Raw genomic sequence first — 15,551 nt, forward strand, 5'->3', positions numbered from 1 at the left:
AAGGTGCTTTTTGGGCCACTTTCCCTCCAAGTCACTCCCTCTGAGGCTGGGATGAAAATAGCAGGATCAAAAAACACCACAATCAGTCAGAAGGCAGATGCTGGGTGCTGAATCATTGGCAGATATAGCTGTATGTTTAAGTAGTTAAAGAATAGGAGCAGCAAATTGTAATGAGTGCCAGAAGGCAACAGGATATAATGGAAAGCAAGTGGACTTTGGAGGCTCAGCTTCTACCTCTACCTTTAGTGATGGTGATTCTGCATAAGTTTCCTAATCTCTCTGGTCTTTAGTTTCCTAATTTGGGAGTTTATTGGGCTCCACTGGATTTTAGAGTGTAGAGCGTGATTATAGTGATTAAATACTATAAAGCATGTCAAGAGCTCAGCACTCGGTATGGGTTTAAACATTCATTATTTTTACCTCCCTCTGCTCCTCCAATGGTTCAACTCAACTGTATACCGTTATACAAACATTCATGGTACTCTCACTCTCTATCTGTATTGCCTTGTTCTGGGCAAGGAAGGGGAAGAAGGGAGACGTGAATAGACAACTGATTATGGATGGTGAGAATATGGAGCTCCCACTTCTAGTGGGAATGTAAATTAACACAACTCCTCTGGATAAATAGATCTACTAAACCTGGCCATATGCCTATCCCATGACTCAGAGTTTCCACACCTAGTATATACCCATCAGAAATGTGCTCATATGTTCACCAGAAGACATGCACAAGGATATCTGGCTGGGCGCGGTGGCTCACGCCTGTAATCTCAGCACTTTGGGAGGCCGAGGTGGGCAGATCACCTGAGGTTGGGAGTTTGAGACCGGCCTGACCAACATGGAGAAGCCCTGTATCTACTAAAAATAAAAAATTAGCCAGGAGTGGTGGTGCATGCCTGTAATCCCAGCTACATGGGAGGCTGAAGCAGGAGAATCGCTTGAACCCGGGAGGTGGAGGTTGCAGTGAGCCGAGATGCACTCCAGCCTGGGCAACAAGAATGAAACTCCGTTTCAAAAAAAAAAAAAGAATGTTCACAGCAGCACTAATGAGAATAACTCCAAACTGGAAACAGCCCAAATGCCCATCCATTGTGGAATAGATGCATCCATTGTGGTATATTCATACAATGAAAACCAAACAGCAATAAGAGTGAATGAACTGCAGCCACCTGCAACAACATGGATGAAACTCACATACATAATGTTAAGCAAAGGAAACCAGACAAAAATCGAGTATAAACCATATGATTCAACTTATGTTTACTTTTGCCTTTTCCAAAAACAGGCAAAATTAATCTATGATGTTAAAAGTCAAGATAGTAGTTTCCTTTGGGCTGTGCTGACCGTAAAAAGAGTACAAGAGAGTTTCTATGGGGGAGGATATTAATGTTCTGTTTCATGATCTGGGTGCTGATGATATGGGAAGTTCACTTTATTAAATTTTCTCTGGCTGTACATTTATTATTTATACAATTTTTTCTACATATGCTGTACTTCAATAAAAATGTAAATACACAAAGAAAATTGGGTAAAACTGATTTCTTCAATTAAGTGGCTTATGGTTTTATTGGAGAGCAATTAGGGAAACAGCCAACTACAATCCAAGGGTGAACTATGTGCTACAACAGGGAACAAACCATGAGCTGTGGCAGCTCGGAGCACCCTGTAAAGTCCTTGACTGGGTAGCTCAGAGGACTTCCTTAGGAGTGGCATTGAACTGGGCATGAAAGACCAAAAGAGGAAGACATGCCTTATGTGTTTTGGAGAGCCAGAGGTTTGCTGACTGCAAGCAGAAAGCATGCAGAAGAATTTGGCAGGGAATGAGACTGAAAATGTAGGGAAGAGACAGATTATTGAAGCTCTTGTGTGTCTGGTTGAAGAATGCAGACTACATATGAAAGTCTTTTCATCAAGAAACATAATTTTTTAAAAATCCTATAGAAGCATGAGGAGTGGCTTGGAGAGAAAAAGGAATGACTTGGCATCCAGGAATGCCAGTTAGGAGAAATTGCACATGGTCAGGTGGGAGATAGTAACCCGAGGTCTAGCCTTCTTCTATCTTGTTGTTCTGTCATAATCTAAGATAGCTGCTACTGCTGTCACCATTTCATCTGTATTCCAGCCAGCAGCAGGAAGAGAAGGAAAGTGGAGGCCGTGTCATGGAGAGTGCCCCCCTCACATCTGCTTACATCCTTTTGGCTAGAATGTAATTATTTGGCTACCCCTCACTGCAGAAAGAGTCAGGGAAATATAATCCTTAGCTGGGAGACTGTGTGCTTAACTAAAACTCTGGGGTTCAATTATTAAAGAGGAAAGAAGGAAAATGGACATTGAACGACAGCCAGGTTGTCTCTCATCATAAGCATCTTTTGTCCAGGAATCATAATGTAGACATTCAATTAATTGAATGAATGATTGACCACAGTCAGAATAAATAGTTCCCTTCTGTGCGCTCCCAGGCGATGTTTATAATGCACCTCTTCTAGTTTTCCATGTGGTATAATTAGCTGTAGAGGTGCTGTCTCACCTGTCAGTTTATAATCTTCTTCAGAATAGGACTAAATGTTCTTTGCATCCATGGGTCTCTCTTGCTCTCTATGCTCCCTTTTCTCAGTGCATAGAAGAGTATTTTGCACTAATAGGTCTCTTGTAAATATTTTTTAATAATACTGATCTTATATTCACCCACAATGCTTGATTTGTTATACTTGCTTTAAAGTTAAGTTGATCTACAGGAGAATGGTTGGAAGAAGCAAAGAACTTCCTTTTTCTCCATAGCCATAAATCCTGGCTGACAGAAATTCTTAGGGTCCCTGTTATCAGGGGTCAGACAATCCCTGCCAAGAGCTAGGTCCCTATCCGCACAGAGAAGGGATTTCTTCCAGAGGATCTGACTGCTCAGGAGCCAGCTCAGTGCCTGAATGTTTAATGAAGACTTTGTGAGGTCATACAAAAAAGTCAACCAGCAGCCATTCATGCATTTGATCAATCAACAAATGGTATGGGGCCCCCTCCGCTATGTTGGGCACAGGGCAAGTTGGAAATACATAGGGCAGATTCATTGCTTAAAAATAACAGACAACTGATTGTTTAAAAAGGACAACAAACGTGGAGAGTCACCGAGCTATCGTGGAGACATCCGGGGTACTCCAGGATCTCATGCCGGAGGCACCTGACCCAGTTGGGGCATTAAGACAGGCTGTCTACCAGGAATGTCCAGGCAAGGCACCAGAGGGCTCTACGATGGCCTGGATATGGGAGCTGTGCAAGGAAAAGATCCCCTTTGGACCACTAAAGTCCTCACTTAGGATTTCAATCCTGTGTCCTCAAATTTCAGGCAATTAAACTGGACTGGCGTTGGGAGGAAGCAGGAGTCACTGTCGCATGAGTGGGAAGGAGGCAGGCATAACTGAGAGCAGCTTACAAGGACAGCCCCACAGGGACAGAGTCAGAAGCACTCTGAGGTTGGGGCTCAGGGCTGCTGGGCATATCTTTGCTTTTCTTACAGTGGAATCTGGACTATGTCACTAAGACCACATTTCTTTTGGTTTGGGTGGGGGTTGCTAGACGAGTCTAAACAGAGGGTCAGGGAGGAAGGCAGATCAGCTTCCCAGGAAGCCCTCTCCCCACTGTGGGGGGAGGTGGAACTGAGGAGGAGAAACAGTCAGGGGAATGCTCCCCACTCTGAAGAGTTAGCCATTTGAAAGCTTGAATCAGTGTCCCCAGGGCCTCAAGGCACACAGGAAACTGTGGACTGAACTAGGCAAGGGGAATGCAGAAGCCAGGGTCATCACGCATTGTTTACCCACAGGAATAGGAAGATGCAGTTGTATCTCTCCCTTCCCTCCCCACCCTTTCTGGCATCTGGCTTCATATTTCTCCCCTCTTCATGCTTTCCAAAGGCCTCCTACCTCTCCTGCATTTTTCACTCAGCACAGACAGAAAGTGTCACTCAAGAGTCCCGTGATTTGTATGAAGACAAGAATGCCTTGTGGAGTATTCAGTGGAAGGAACCCAGGGATGAGAGGACAGAGAGCCCAGGGTCTATTCCCAGTTCCACCACTAACTCACAATGTTGCTGTCACTTTTCTGACCCTGGGACCCTGACTCTGGATGGCAGTAGTAATATATTCTGCCTGGTATGGATGGTAAGTACAGAATAAAATCATACCATAGTTCAAAGGGTATGCCAGTGCAAGGCTGTTATTTGTTATATAAAATAGAAATCTATCAGAGGATGGATGCTTGCCAGCAAGTCACAGAAGTGCATGACAGCCCAGGACATATTCCAGCTATGGAATCCAGCTGTACCTGTGAGACAGGGTACCACTAACAGAAATCTGTTACAATCTACAGTTGGAAACTCCCTACATTTTCAATAAATACATACATTGAGGTATAGGCATTTAATGGAACACAGAGTAGCAGTGAAAATGAGCTAACAGAAGCTGCACACAACAGCATGAACAAATCTCACAAACATCAAATTAAATAAAAGCAGCAAGTCATGAAAGAATACATACATAGCTGGGTGCAGTCACTCCTGCGCATAATCCCAGCACTTTGAGAGGCTGAGGCAGGAGGATCGCTTGATGCCAGGAGTTCAGACCAGCCTGGGCAATATAGCCAGACTCTGTCTCTAAAAAAAAAATTGGGCCAGGCGCGGTAGCTCAAGCCTGTAATCCCAGCACTTTGGGAGGCCGAGACGGGTGGATCACGAGGTCAGGAGATCAAGACCATCCTGGCTAACACGGTGAAACCCCGTCTCTACTAAAAACTACAAAAACTAGCCAGGCGAGGTGGCCGGCGCCTGTCGTCCCAGCTACTCGGGAGGCTGAGGCAGGAGAATGGCGTGAACCGGGGAGGCGGAGCGTGCAGTGAGCTGAGATCCAGCCACTGCACTCCAGCCTGGGCGACAGAATGAGACTCCATCTCAAAAAAAAAAAAAAAATTAATATTTAAAAAAAATTAGGTGCAGTGGTGTGTGCCTGTAGTCCCAGATACCTGGGAGGCTGAGGCAGGAAGATCTCTTGAGCCCAGTAGTTTAAGTGAGTTATGATTATACCACTGCACTCCAACCACAGTGAAATCCTGTCTCAAAAAAAAAAAAAAAAAAAAAGAAGAAAAAAAGAATATATGTAGTATGATTCTACCTATAGAACATTCAAAATCCAGCAAAATTAAACCGTATTTGTTAAGAGATGTATCCATATGGGTAAATACAAAAAGAGAAGCCTGGTAAATCCATAAAGAGAAGCCTGTTCATTATTTATTACTATTAAAGAGAAGTCAGAGTAGCTGGTACCTCCTTTGAGAGGAGGAGGGGGAAAGGGTTGGCATTCTGGGAGGGGTGTGGGAAGAAGGGTTGCTGGGGAGCTGGCATCCCATGTTTCTTGCTTTGAGTGGGACTTCCATCTGTGCTCACTTTACAGGTATTCTTTAAACCGTACATATGTTTTGTGTAGTCTTCTGGATCTATGATCTATCTTATAATTTAAAAAAAGTAAAGGCATCTGAAATCAATAGGGAGCCACCTCAAATTAGAATAGTAGCCTCAGAGATCCATCTCCTCAATTGTATAGGTGCAGAGAGTGAAACCCAGAGAGGTTAGGAGGCTTACTCAAGGTCACAGAGCATGTTCTTAGTGGAACTGGGACTAGAATGAAAGGACTCCAAACTCAGGTTTCTCTACATCCTCTGTGTCTCTGGACTCTTCGTTAGGGGAAGGGAAGGGAAAGGAGGAGCACAGTTTTTAAGCCTGAGAGTTCCCTCGTTTTGTGAAAAAGAAAAAGGGTCAGTTGACAAGCCAATAAAATACTAAAGAGCTGGTCTAAACATTGAGGGTTGTAAACACTTTTCAAATGGAATTTTAAAAGATTTAAATATGCCTTCCTCAAATCATCATAATGATTTTGTTAATCATAATAATGACAACATTACAAAAAATAAATGCCAGGAATCTGGCAAGTCTAGTCTGTGATCTAGAATTAGACTCCATCTGACTTTCAGATGGTATCAGGATGGAGCTGGCTTGGAGTGGGGCTGGGATGGGAAAGGAAAGACAGGGAGCCAGGAAGTCTGCAACTTTATTGACTTATCCACCTGGCCTAGGTGAGACCCCTAGCCCTGGGACAGTCAGGAAAGGAACCTCTGCTATCTCTCTGAGAGCTTTTTTGTTTTGTTTAGAGGTCAATTACTTCCCATTTGGGGAACTTGTGAACATTAAGAGGTGACCGGAGTGAACGATGGAGATAAGAGGCTGATTGCTTACAGAGCGGCTCCCTGGTAAAAGCCCTGCAGAGGATAAGCAGTTGTCGGGTAAGAGACACACAAAAAGGGGCAGCTTTCAGTGCAGAGGAGAGATTAGGGAGACGGAAGACAGGCAGCTGGGGGTGGGCTTGATGAGCTGGGAGACCGATGCGTTTTAAAGTGATCTTGACAGGCAGAGAGTGGGGAGATGGGGGAAGAGAGTTTTCCTTCACTCTCCTTTCCTTTAGGAATGAAATCTTTGCTGTCATGTGAATCTCAAACTTTCTTGCTGTGGTCTGAAGGGAAAGCCACGTGGATTGCACATGGACACGATTTTGGTTATAGTTTTTTTTTTTTTGCCAGCCAGATATAGATGCCACAGCAATCCAGGGAGCATAACAAAAAATGTGGCAGGCAAATGGAACATCTAAAGGATCTTGGGTGTACATGTAACTGACACCCCTTCCCACCTCGCACACCCCTTCAGCCAACTGAATGCAGTTTACAAAGTCCCTGAAGCTAACTTGAATTGTGTCTCAAACTACTATAAAATATAGCTCTGGCTTTGGCATATACCCATTTCTTTTATCCATTCCAAAGTCCTAGAGATTTTCTGGAACCTCTCCCAGCAAACAGTGTCATTCCTGTGCTAATCACCTGGATTAACCCCCATTCTCCATGTAGCCTTCTCTAAGCACCCCAGCTTGGGCCGGATTTTCCTTCTCTCTAGAGTGAGCTTAATGTCTGTCCTATTTGACATGCAGCATGTACCACTTTGTATTTTTAGATACCTTCCTCATGTTGGTCTTTGCTTTCCCAATTAGAAAATACATTCCTTAAGGATGGCAGCCAAATCTTATTTTTTTCTTGTGTCCCTACCAGGAATGTTCAGGAATGACTGAGTTCCTGATGATTAAACTGCGCCTCTTTCTTGCCCCCTTCACTCTGAGCCTTGACCCAACTGATCTTCCTGTACCTCTCCCTGTGGTCACAACGGTGTAGAGAAGGCAAGGGAGTCTTTCACTCACCCTAACTCCAGAGACAAGGTTATTCAAAACATCACATATCTAGTAACTGCTTCTTCTGCTACTATTCCATGTTAGAAGAGGGTGAGAGGGTGAAGGAAATAACATTTATTAATTTCCTACTCTGTGCCAAATACTTCTCAATCTATACTACAGTGACCTACATTTCTGGGGTAGGGACCTTCCCCGGAGGATTTTAAACAAATTAACATATAGCATTCTAGAATCTGATAATAGAAAAGTTTAATAAACCTCACTTAACCATTGCGGGCTGGGCAGATTATAATTCAGTGGCAGCATTGGACTGCAGCTCACCTGTCATGGGTCTAAGGCTGGAGTCCAAGGGTGAGACCTCTCCTCTTGTGAGGAATGGCCTCCCAAGTGAAAGAAGAGTGGGGGCACTCTATGACAATTCTCTCATGGTGGAAATTTTCAGTGTAATCTCCACTTTTTTTCTCAGTTTTGTTGACCAAGTTGACTCACCGATATTCCCAAATTTAAAATAGGCATATCCACTTTTTAATCCCAGGGGCACAACACTGTAATTGGAAGATACTGTGAAGTGTTTCTGAACACACTTTTATTGGCAATGAGCATGGAGAAATGAGGCTGGGCTCGGTGACTCACACCTGTAATCCCAACACTTTGAGAAGCTGAGGCAGGAGGATGGCTTGAGCCAGCCTGGGCATCACAGGGAGAACCTCTCTATATAAAAAATTTTAAAAATTAGCCGGGTGTGGTGGCATGCACCTATAGTCCCAGTTGCTTGAAAGGCTGAGGTGGGAAGATGGTTCAAGCTTGGGAGGTGTAGGCTACAGTGAGCTAAGATTGTACCATGACATTACACTCCAGCCTGGGCAACAGAGCAGACTCAATAAATAAATAAATAAATAAATAAATACCCCAGCCCAATAATAAATAAATAAATAAATGAAAAAAAAGGAAGAAATAAAAGAGAGAAGTGGCAAAACCCCAAAGGAGAGAAAATGCAAGAAAATGATAGTAAAAAAATCAACCACTACCTTTTTTTTTTCAAGCTTAAACATATACACTCTAAGGGATGAAAGCTATCAACAGTCAGGTATAGTTTACACACCCTCAAGCAGTCTGCTTCTCACTTTAGTAAAACAACCAGGTCATATTAGAAATGAGAAAATTCAGGAGTAGTACATTTAAATTAAATATAGGAATTTATCAAATACGAGAATTTAACATTCAAGAAGTCAGTAGTCCTGCGGGATGAATAATTAGAATTTTCATTATCTAAAAATGCAATTCAAGGGGAGAAAAAAAGCCACATTTTCTTACTAAATGTTCTATAAAATCTGTCTCGGCAAACACGCATTTTCTATTTGATCCCATGTCCCTATGAGTAAAATGAGTTTGTTTTCATTCTTGAGTTTGCATGACCTCAGATACGTTAGGGGTGGAGATGTCAAAATTTCACAATTTTAGAAAGCCTAAAGGTCAGGCTTTCTACCCATCTTTTTAGGACTTCGGGGCACTTGATCTTTTCCTGGCGCAAAACTTAGAAACTGTTGATGCTCCAAAGAAAACCTACAAAGAGGGAGAGAGGAGTGTGAAGGAAGAAATTAGGAAACCTACCTCCAAGACTGAATTGGTTTTGTTCTCCTAGCACTTCTGGGCTTCATTTTTACTTTAACTCGAAATTGTTTCAAGGTAATGGCGTATGTATGTTCTAACGGCCTACACACACGCAACCACATGCACACTTGTTTAGTATATTTATTGGAGGTCCGGTGCTGTACAAAGAGATAAAATGCACAACAGTGAAAGGGACCGGAAGGTAGAGCCTACTTCCAGGAGAGCAATCATGGCGGGAAAAGAGCGCTCCTCTGGATTAATGGAGTCCGCAGGGGCGCAGCCTTGTGGGGATGTTTAAACCCCACAGGAGGAGGCTCAGAGCAGGTCCCTCTTCGTGAACTTCCCCATCCTCAAGTTCCCGGCTCTTCAGCCGGCTTCCCGCACTCCCATTCTCTTCTCGTTCTTCCCCAACAGCTGTCATTAATTGGAGGATGGTAGGCCCGCTAGATCACCATCTCCATTCACCCCCGATGCCCCGGGGCTGCTGCGTACAGATGCGAGAGCCTCTTGGGCCTCTGGGGTTGAAGCCCCAAAAGTCACGCGCCTCAGTACTGCTCCCACACCCCAGACTGCCAGTCAGCCTCGGTTTTCTTCAGTCCCTGTGTTGCTTGGTGGGTGACCGGTAGAGGGGTCGCCTTTTGGGGGAAGAACGTCCCAGGCAAGGCCTTTAGCTGGGTGACTGTGGTGCAGATCGCAGTTCCAGAGATCGCTGCGGAACGAAGCGCCGTCGGGCAGCAGCTTCCCTCCAGCGCTGCGTCCCCTCCTTCTTGTCGCGACCTGCGGGCGGAGGGGAAGGGACCGAGCATCTGACCCTAGTGGGCAGAGTCAAGCCGAGGAGCCTCACCAGGCCCTGACGCCCTGTAGCGTGGCTGCCAGATGGTCCTGCGGGGTGGCATTCTGGCCACTGTGTCCGAAGCCCGCGCTGGCCAGTGGTGTGTGCGGCGCAGGACCGGAGGGCGCGCCCGCGTAGCAGCTGCCGTAGCCTGCTCCGTAGGGTGCTCCGGTGTAGCCTCCGTAGCAAGAATAGGGCGACACTGTGGCGCCATAGGGACTGGGGAAGGCAGGTGCGCTGGGCCCGGGGCCCAGGCAGGGCTTGCCATCGCGCACCAAGACGGGCACCGCCACTCGGCGCGGCGTTAGAGGGTGGCCGGCCAGTTCGAGCGACTTGTCCTGGCGCTGTCTCTTGCATTTGTAGCGTCGGTTCTGGAACCAGATCTTGACCTGCGTGGACGTGAGCTGCAGCGCGCTGGCCAGGTGCTCGCGCTCGGGCGCTGACAGGTACCGCTGCTGCTTGAAGCGCCGCTCCAGGGCCAGCACCTGCGCCTGCGAAAAGAGCACGCGCGGCTTCCGTCGTTGCCGCGCCTTGGGCTGCTCGGAGCGGCCACCCCGCACGCTGTCGCCGCCGTTGCCAACGCCGCACTCTGGCACCCTGGTCCCGCCGCCGAGGGGCGAGGCCGCGCTCAGGCCGGGTTCTAAAAGCACAGGAAGTGACACATCAGCGCCCAGCCTAAGGCTCACCTGAGCAGTTTCTACTTAGTTTTCAAGACTTCCCTCTCCCTGGCAGCCTTCACTCTGCCCATCCCCCTCCTCGCTCCTACTACCCCCGAACCCTGTCCCAGGACTGTCTCAATGTTCTTTCCCTCCAAGCTCTGTCACTTTTATGTTACTGCTGGAACATAAATTGTGACACCATGTGGTCCCCGATGTGTGCGTCCTTTTCCAAAAGGTAGACTCTAGATAAAGAGTTAAGGCAGCTCCATTTGCTTCTTAGAATGTGTGTGCATGGGCGGGACGCGGTGGCTCACGCCTGTAATCCCAGCACTTTGGGAGGCCGAGACGGGCAAATCACTAGGTCAGGAGATCGAGACTATTCTGGCTAACACGGTCAAACCCCGTCTCTACTAAAAATACAAAAAAATTCGCCGGGCGTGGTGGCGGTCGCCTGTGGTCCCAGCTACTCGAGAGGCTGAGGAAGGAGAATGGCGTGAACCCGGGAGGCGGAGCTTGCAGTGAGCCGAGATCGAGATCGCGCCCCAGCACTCCAGACTGGGTGACAGAGCCAGACTCCTTCTCAAAAAACAAACAAACAAACAAACAAACCGTGTGTGTATGGTGGTCGAGTTTGGTAAACCTTCGCTGTGAGGAACAAGTGTGAGTGGAGGTGTCGATCAGATTGGGGAGACTTTGGACTCTCCTTGGAAGTAGAGAAAGAGGAGAAGAAAGAGGAAGAGGAGGAAGAAGAGGAGGAGGAGGAGGAAGGCGGGGAAGGAAGGAAAAACAGAGAAGCCCGGGTGTCAAGAAGGCGCAAACTCGGTGACAGGCTCTCAGGAGGCTCCCGTCTGCCTCATTTTCCTTCGCAGCCCCAAGCGCACTGCAGGGAACTCAGCTCTAAGTCCAGGAGCCGGGGCCTTGAGTGTCTCCTACCTTCACCCCACTTTTGTGCACACTCTTGTCTTTTTGACACAGCACTCCACCAACACCAGGATGCATCCCAGCTTTCTTGGATGTGATGGTTTGTAATCCAAAATAACAATATATGATGAAAACAAAATATTTCTTGGCTCCTGACTCTTGGCTCAGAAACTGAGGTTCTCTTTGAGAGTTACATAAAGTTGAGGTCCACATTTGCCTTCTTAAAAGGTAGCCTCTCCTTCCTTTGGGGTCTTTCTGGCAAGCAGGTGATGTGGGCTTCACCCTGAAGTCCTCCTTTCACCTAGGGCGACCCCTACAGCTGAGACTGTGCCCACCGCGGTGCAGCATTTTCCTCCCTTCTTCTCACCTCTCTCCTGTCTGGGCTTAAGCCCCGTTTTACCCCAAGGGTGGATAGAAGGGAAATGCTGAGTTTTCATGGGATCTCATGCCAGGAGAAAACCAGGAGCATGGAGGGGGTGCAAGTTCATGGCAAGAAGGGACAGGACTCTAAATGAGCCAGTGCGATTGGAACCAGACTCCTAAGACCCAAGGCCCTGGCACAATGTCATGGGGGGATGGAGCTGTTTAGTATTTAAAGTTTGAGGAGAGAACAACTTCCTTCAGAGACGCCTGTGCTCAAATAAACTGAGGCCATCTCTCCTTGCAAAGAGGAAAAATCCTGACGTGGGTTTGTTTTCTTAGCACATTGAAAGGTAACAACTGACCTTCAGTCAGGCTGTAGAGCAAGGAGGACCCCATTTGAAAGTCACAGATCATGCAGGCCCTGGGGCTGCACAGTACCGCAGGGCGCGCCAGCACCCTGCGCCCTCCTGCTCACAGTCCTGGAGTTCTTGAGGGCAAGGTGGTTGACTGCGATGGAGGAGGGCACGAAGCCCACCGAAGGTGCCTTCCCTGTCCGGATCGCTACCGCGGCCTTGGGCTCAGTTCCTGGAGCCCGCCTCGGGTCCCTCCTCGGCGGCGTCCACTGCTGCAGCAGAAGAGACGCTCCCAGGATTTGGTTTCCAGCGGGACAAGGAAGGCGCCACCAATACCATCGACTGCGAGGCGACTGTGGTGGTCGAAGAAACGTGATCCTTTGTCAGCGGAGCAGAAGTGATCGCCGAGTTAGCTGAGCAGCGCCGACGGAGTTTAGAGTCCACTGCAGAAAACCTACCAGCTTCTTCGCGGACACAACAGATAATGTTCTCCGGCTTCTGGAGTTAGTGAGTAGCCGGCCTGCAAGCCGGTAACTCCGATCCAGCCCCTTGATTTATTTCGTTCGTTTGCGCCTTGAATGGAGGCGCCATGGCAGTCTGGCAGAGGAGGCCTGCCCTGCCGGGCGCTACTCAGGGTCCCTGCGTTGAGAATGCTGAGCGAGGTGCTGAGGTTTGGAGAGAAAAAGGTGGAGTTTTCATCCCTTGGAATGTCGGGCCTCTCCAGCCAAAGCCTCCGTATCGACGCAACACAACTCCCCGCCAGCCCTTTCCCTTCCAGCCTGCTGGACACAGGTGCGTGGGCCTCGCAGCCCGGCGCGCATGGTTGCGCCTTCGGATTCAGGCGACAGGACTCGGCCAGAGCCATGTCCCAGGGCAGAGAAAACCCTGGCAGCCTTTAACACTCTCCCTGACGCGGAGAATCCTGTGCCAACGGGGCCTTCCACTTCGGGAGACTCAATCGCCACCCGGTCCCCATCTTCCGTCTTCCAGAAGAAAAATCCATGAGGAGGAATGGGCCCCCCCGCCCCCGGCCAGGCCAGCAAGAAAGGGCCTGGTTAGGAGTGACCTCGGAGCCACTAGGGTTCCACTGCTTTGATTGCCCACACTCTTTTGCAAACGGTTTGGGGGTGGAGAGACACCAGGTGATGGAAGGGAAGGGTGGTGGTGACTGGCACGGCTAAGACACTGCAGAGGGTTTCGCTGTGGAGATGAGAAGATGGAGGTTCTGGGCACTGTGGCTGCGAGTGGGAGCCATGCGTTTGTGGGAATCAGAGGAGCGGATTTGGGAAAAGTGAATCCTTAAGATTCAGGGCCTTAATTTCGTTAGAGGTGTGTGAAGCACGCTGGGTGTCGGGAGAGGGTGGGAATGGGGTTCGAGAGGCCTTTTTTTGGACTCCTGAAGTGAGAAAAAATGAAGACAGACTCTCGAACCCAGGAGATAGGAGGCGTATTTTCCCCATGCACCCATGGATCACGTCCCCCACCGCCCCCACATTCCCCCCGTAGGAGGCAAGACCTGAGCGCTTACTCACGTGGCTCCGCCATCCGTTCCGCGTCCATCTCCAAGACTGCCTCACAGGCACCCCCAGGAGGCTCCGAACCGTCCAGCCTTCTGTCACCGCCGCCGCCACCAGCGTTGTGAACCTCTGACCCTCGCGGCTCTGGGTCCATTCTCAAGTACTGAAAGTTTTCCGGGCTCTTCCGCATCCCCGGATGTGGCGAAGCCACCGGGCAGCTCCGCTCGCGCTCCAGTCTCAGGATGTCCTTGACCGAGAAGGGCGTGGAGGTGACGGGGCTCAACAGCATCCCGAAGGCGGATGGGGCGGGGCCGAGGAGTGCCTGGTCCCCGTGAGGAGCGGCACCCTGATCTTCCCGTCTTGTTGCTGCAGGCCCCGCAGACAGACCCAAACTCTGGGACAGACGCCCAGCGTCCCACACAGCGCCTTCCTCTGGGTCATGCTGGCAGGCCCGGGTCCAGGGCCGGGTGACGAGACCGTAGCCCCCCATTGGTTCTCGCAGAAATCACGTGCTAACCCTGCACCTTCCTCCCCCAGCGCTTTCTTCTCGCGCCCGTCTAATCCTCTCCAGTCCCCAGTCGCCTTCCTGGGAGGTTTGGTTCGTACTGATGGTTCTCAAAGCAAAGAAAACGCGGAGAGACAGTGCTGCGCGGCTAGGATCTTCGTCAATACGGTACTAGCGGGAGCTTCCGAGGTCAACCTAGGGTCCACGGGGACTCTCCTAGTGGACATGCGAGGATTGGGGGTGGAGTCCTTGCTGTGCAACCCGATCCGGTCCATCCAGCCTGGTCTTAGCTCAACTCTGCATTCTTATGGCGGAGGAAAGCTAAGATAGAGACAACTGGGACCCGCGGGATTTGAGGTGCGCGCTGGGATCTTACGTGCGCAGAGGCCGGACCGCAGAGTTGAAGTGAGTCATGACCCGCCAGGGCCTATATTGAGATGGAAACCTCTCTCTTTGAACTGAATCCGGGTCTGCTGAGTCCCGACCCGCCACTTCCTAGGAGCAGCGCCTCAGTCCCAGGACCGAGGAATGGGTGTGGGGGTTACATGTCTGGAGCCCTCGGCCTCTTACAGGGCTCCGCGAATGGTGGGGGAGACGGGAAGGCAATCGCTGCGGCCGGCGCAAAGTGGTCAGAGGCGAGGTGGGGTGGGGTGGGGGGCTCCCGTCGCCCTGGGTGTCCCCACGTTCGTTTTCTTCTTCTGCTTTATCCTCCTTAAAGCGGATTGCCTGGAGCGTGCCAGCTTGTGTGCGCGTATAAATGCGGCGCCTGCCGAAGGGCTGGGAAGATTTGACTCGCATTAGATCTCCAGAAAAGTCCCTCGGTTACAGCGGTCGCCGAGTAAATGGGGCAGTGTGGCCCAAAGGTTACCAATACGGAGACAGCGCCAACAGATCCAGCCCCTGCTGTTACTACTCCTGGATCAGCGAAACGGGATTTGGTGTCAGCAGTTCCAGCACAGAATCGAAGAGGGTTTAAAAATTGTGTTTTTTTACACAATGAGATCACAATGGGATCTCTTTTGGGGATTTCAGATCAAATGTTTCTTTTTCTTTTTCTTTCCTTCCTTTCTCTCTCTCTCTCTCTTCCTTCCTCCCTCCCTCCCTCTCTCCTTCCTTCCTTCCTTGCTTTTTTTTTTTTTTTTAGACAGAGTCTCTCTCTGTCTCCCAGGCTGGAGTGCCAGATCATGGCTCGCTGCAGCCTCGACCCGGACTCAGTGATCCTCCTACCTCAGCCTCCTGAGTAGCTGGGACCACAGATGCAGCCACTAAGCCTGGCTATTTATTTATTTATTGCAGAGCCGGGGTTTCACCATGTTGCTTAGGCTGGCCTTGAACTCCTGGGCTCAAGCAGTGTGCCCACCTCGGCCTCCCAAAGTGCTGGGATTACAGGTGTGAGCCACCGCTCAGGCCTCAAATGCTTCTTAAACCTACTTACGTGAATTCAGTGTTACAACAGCTGTTTGAATATGATTATCTCCTGAAATCCAGATAAACCCAACTCATCTCCCCAGGCTAATGGGTG

General features: G+C 49.2%; 1 protein-coding gene across 1 annotated transcript; it reads right to left on the bottom strand.

Moving 5' to 3' along the window:
• Nucleotides 1-9,719: 9,719 nt before the first annotated feature.
• On the bottom strand, nt 9,720-13,813 carry NKX2-6 (NK2 homeobox 6). The gene is made up of 2 exons (XM_025395420.1): nt 13,540-13,813; nt 9,720-10,351 (listed from the first exon to the last, which is right to left on the bottom strand). The coding sequence occupies exons 1-2, from the start codon at nt 13,811-13,813 to the stop codon at nt 9,720-9,722; spliced, it is 906 nt and encodes a 301-aa protein (XP_025251205.1).
• Between the last annotated feature and the right edge of the window lie 1,738 nt (nt 13,814-15,551).

Source organism: Theropithecus gelada, chromosome 8, assembly GCF_003255815.1.
Source record: "Theropithecus gelada isolate Dixy chromosome 8, Tgel_1.0, whole genome shotgun sequence".
In the NCBI taxonomy this organism is placed as follows: Eukaryota; Metazoa; Chordata; class Mammalia; order Primates; family Cercopithecidae; genus Theropithecus; species Theropithecus gelada.

Excerpts from the sequence above, each read along its gene's own strand:
- NKX2-6 (XM_025395420.1), bottom strand. The coding sequence starts at position 13,813 with ATGCTGTTGAGCCCCGTCACCTCCACGCCCTTCTCGGTCAAGGACATC. Across the intron at positions 10,352-13,539 it reads GGAACGGATGGCGGAGCCAC|AACCCGGCCTGAGCGCGGCC; the intron begins GTGAGTAAGCGC and ends CTGTGCTTTTAG.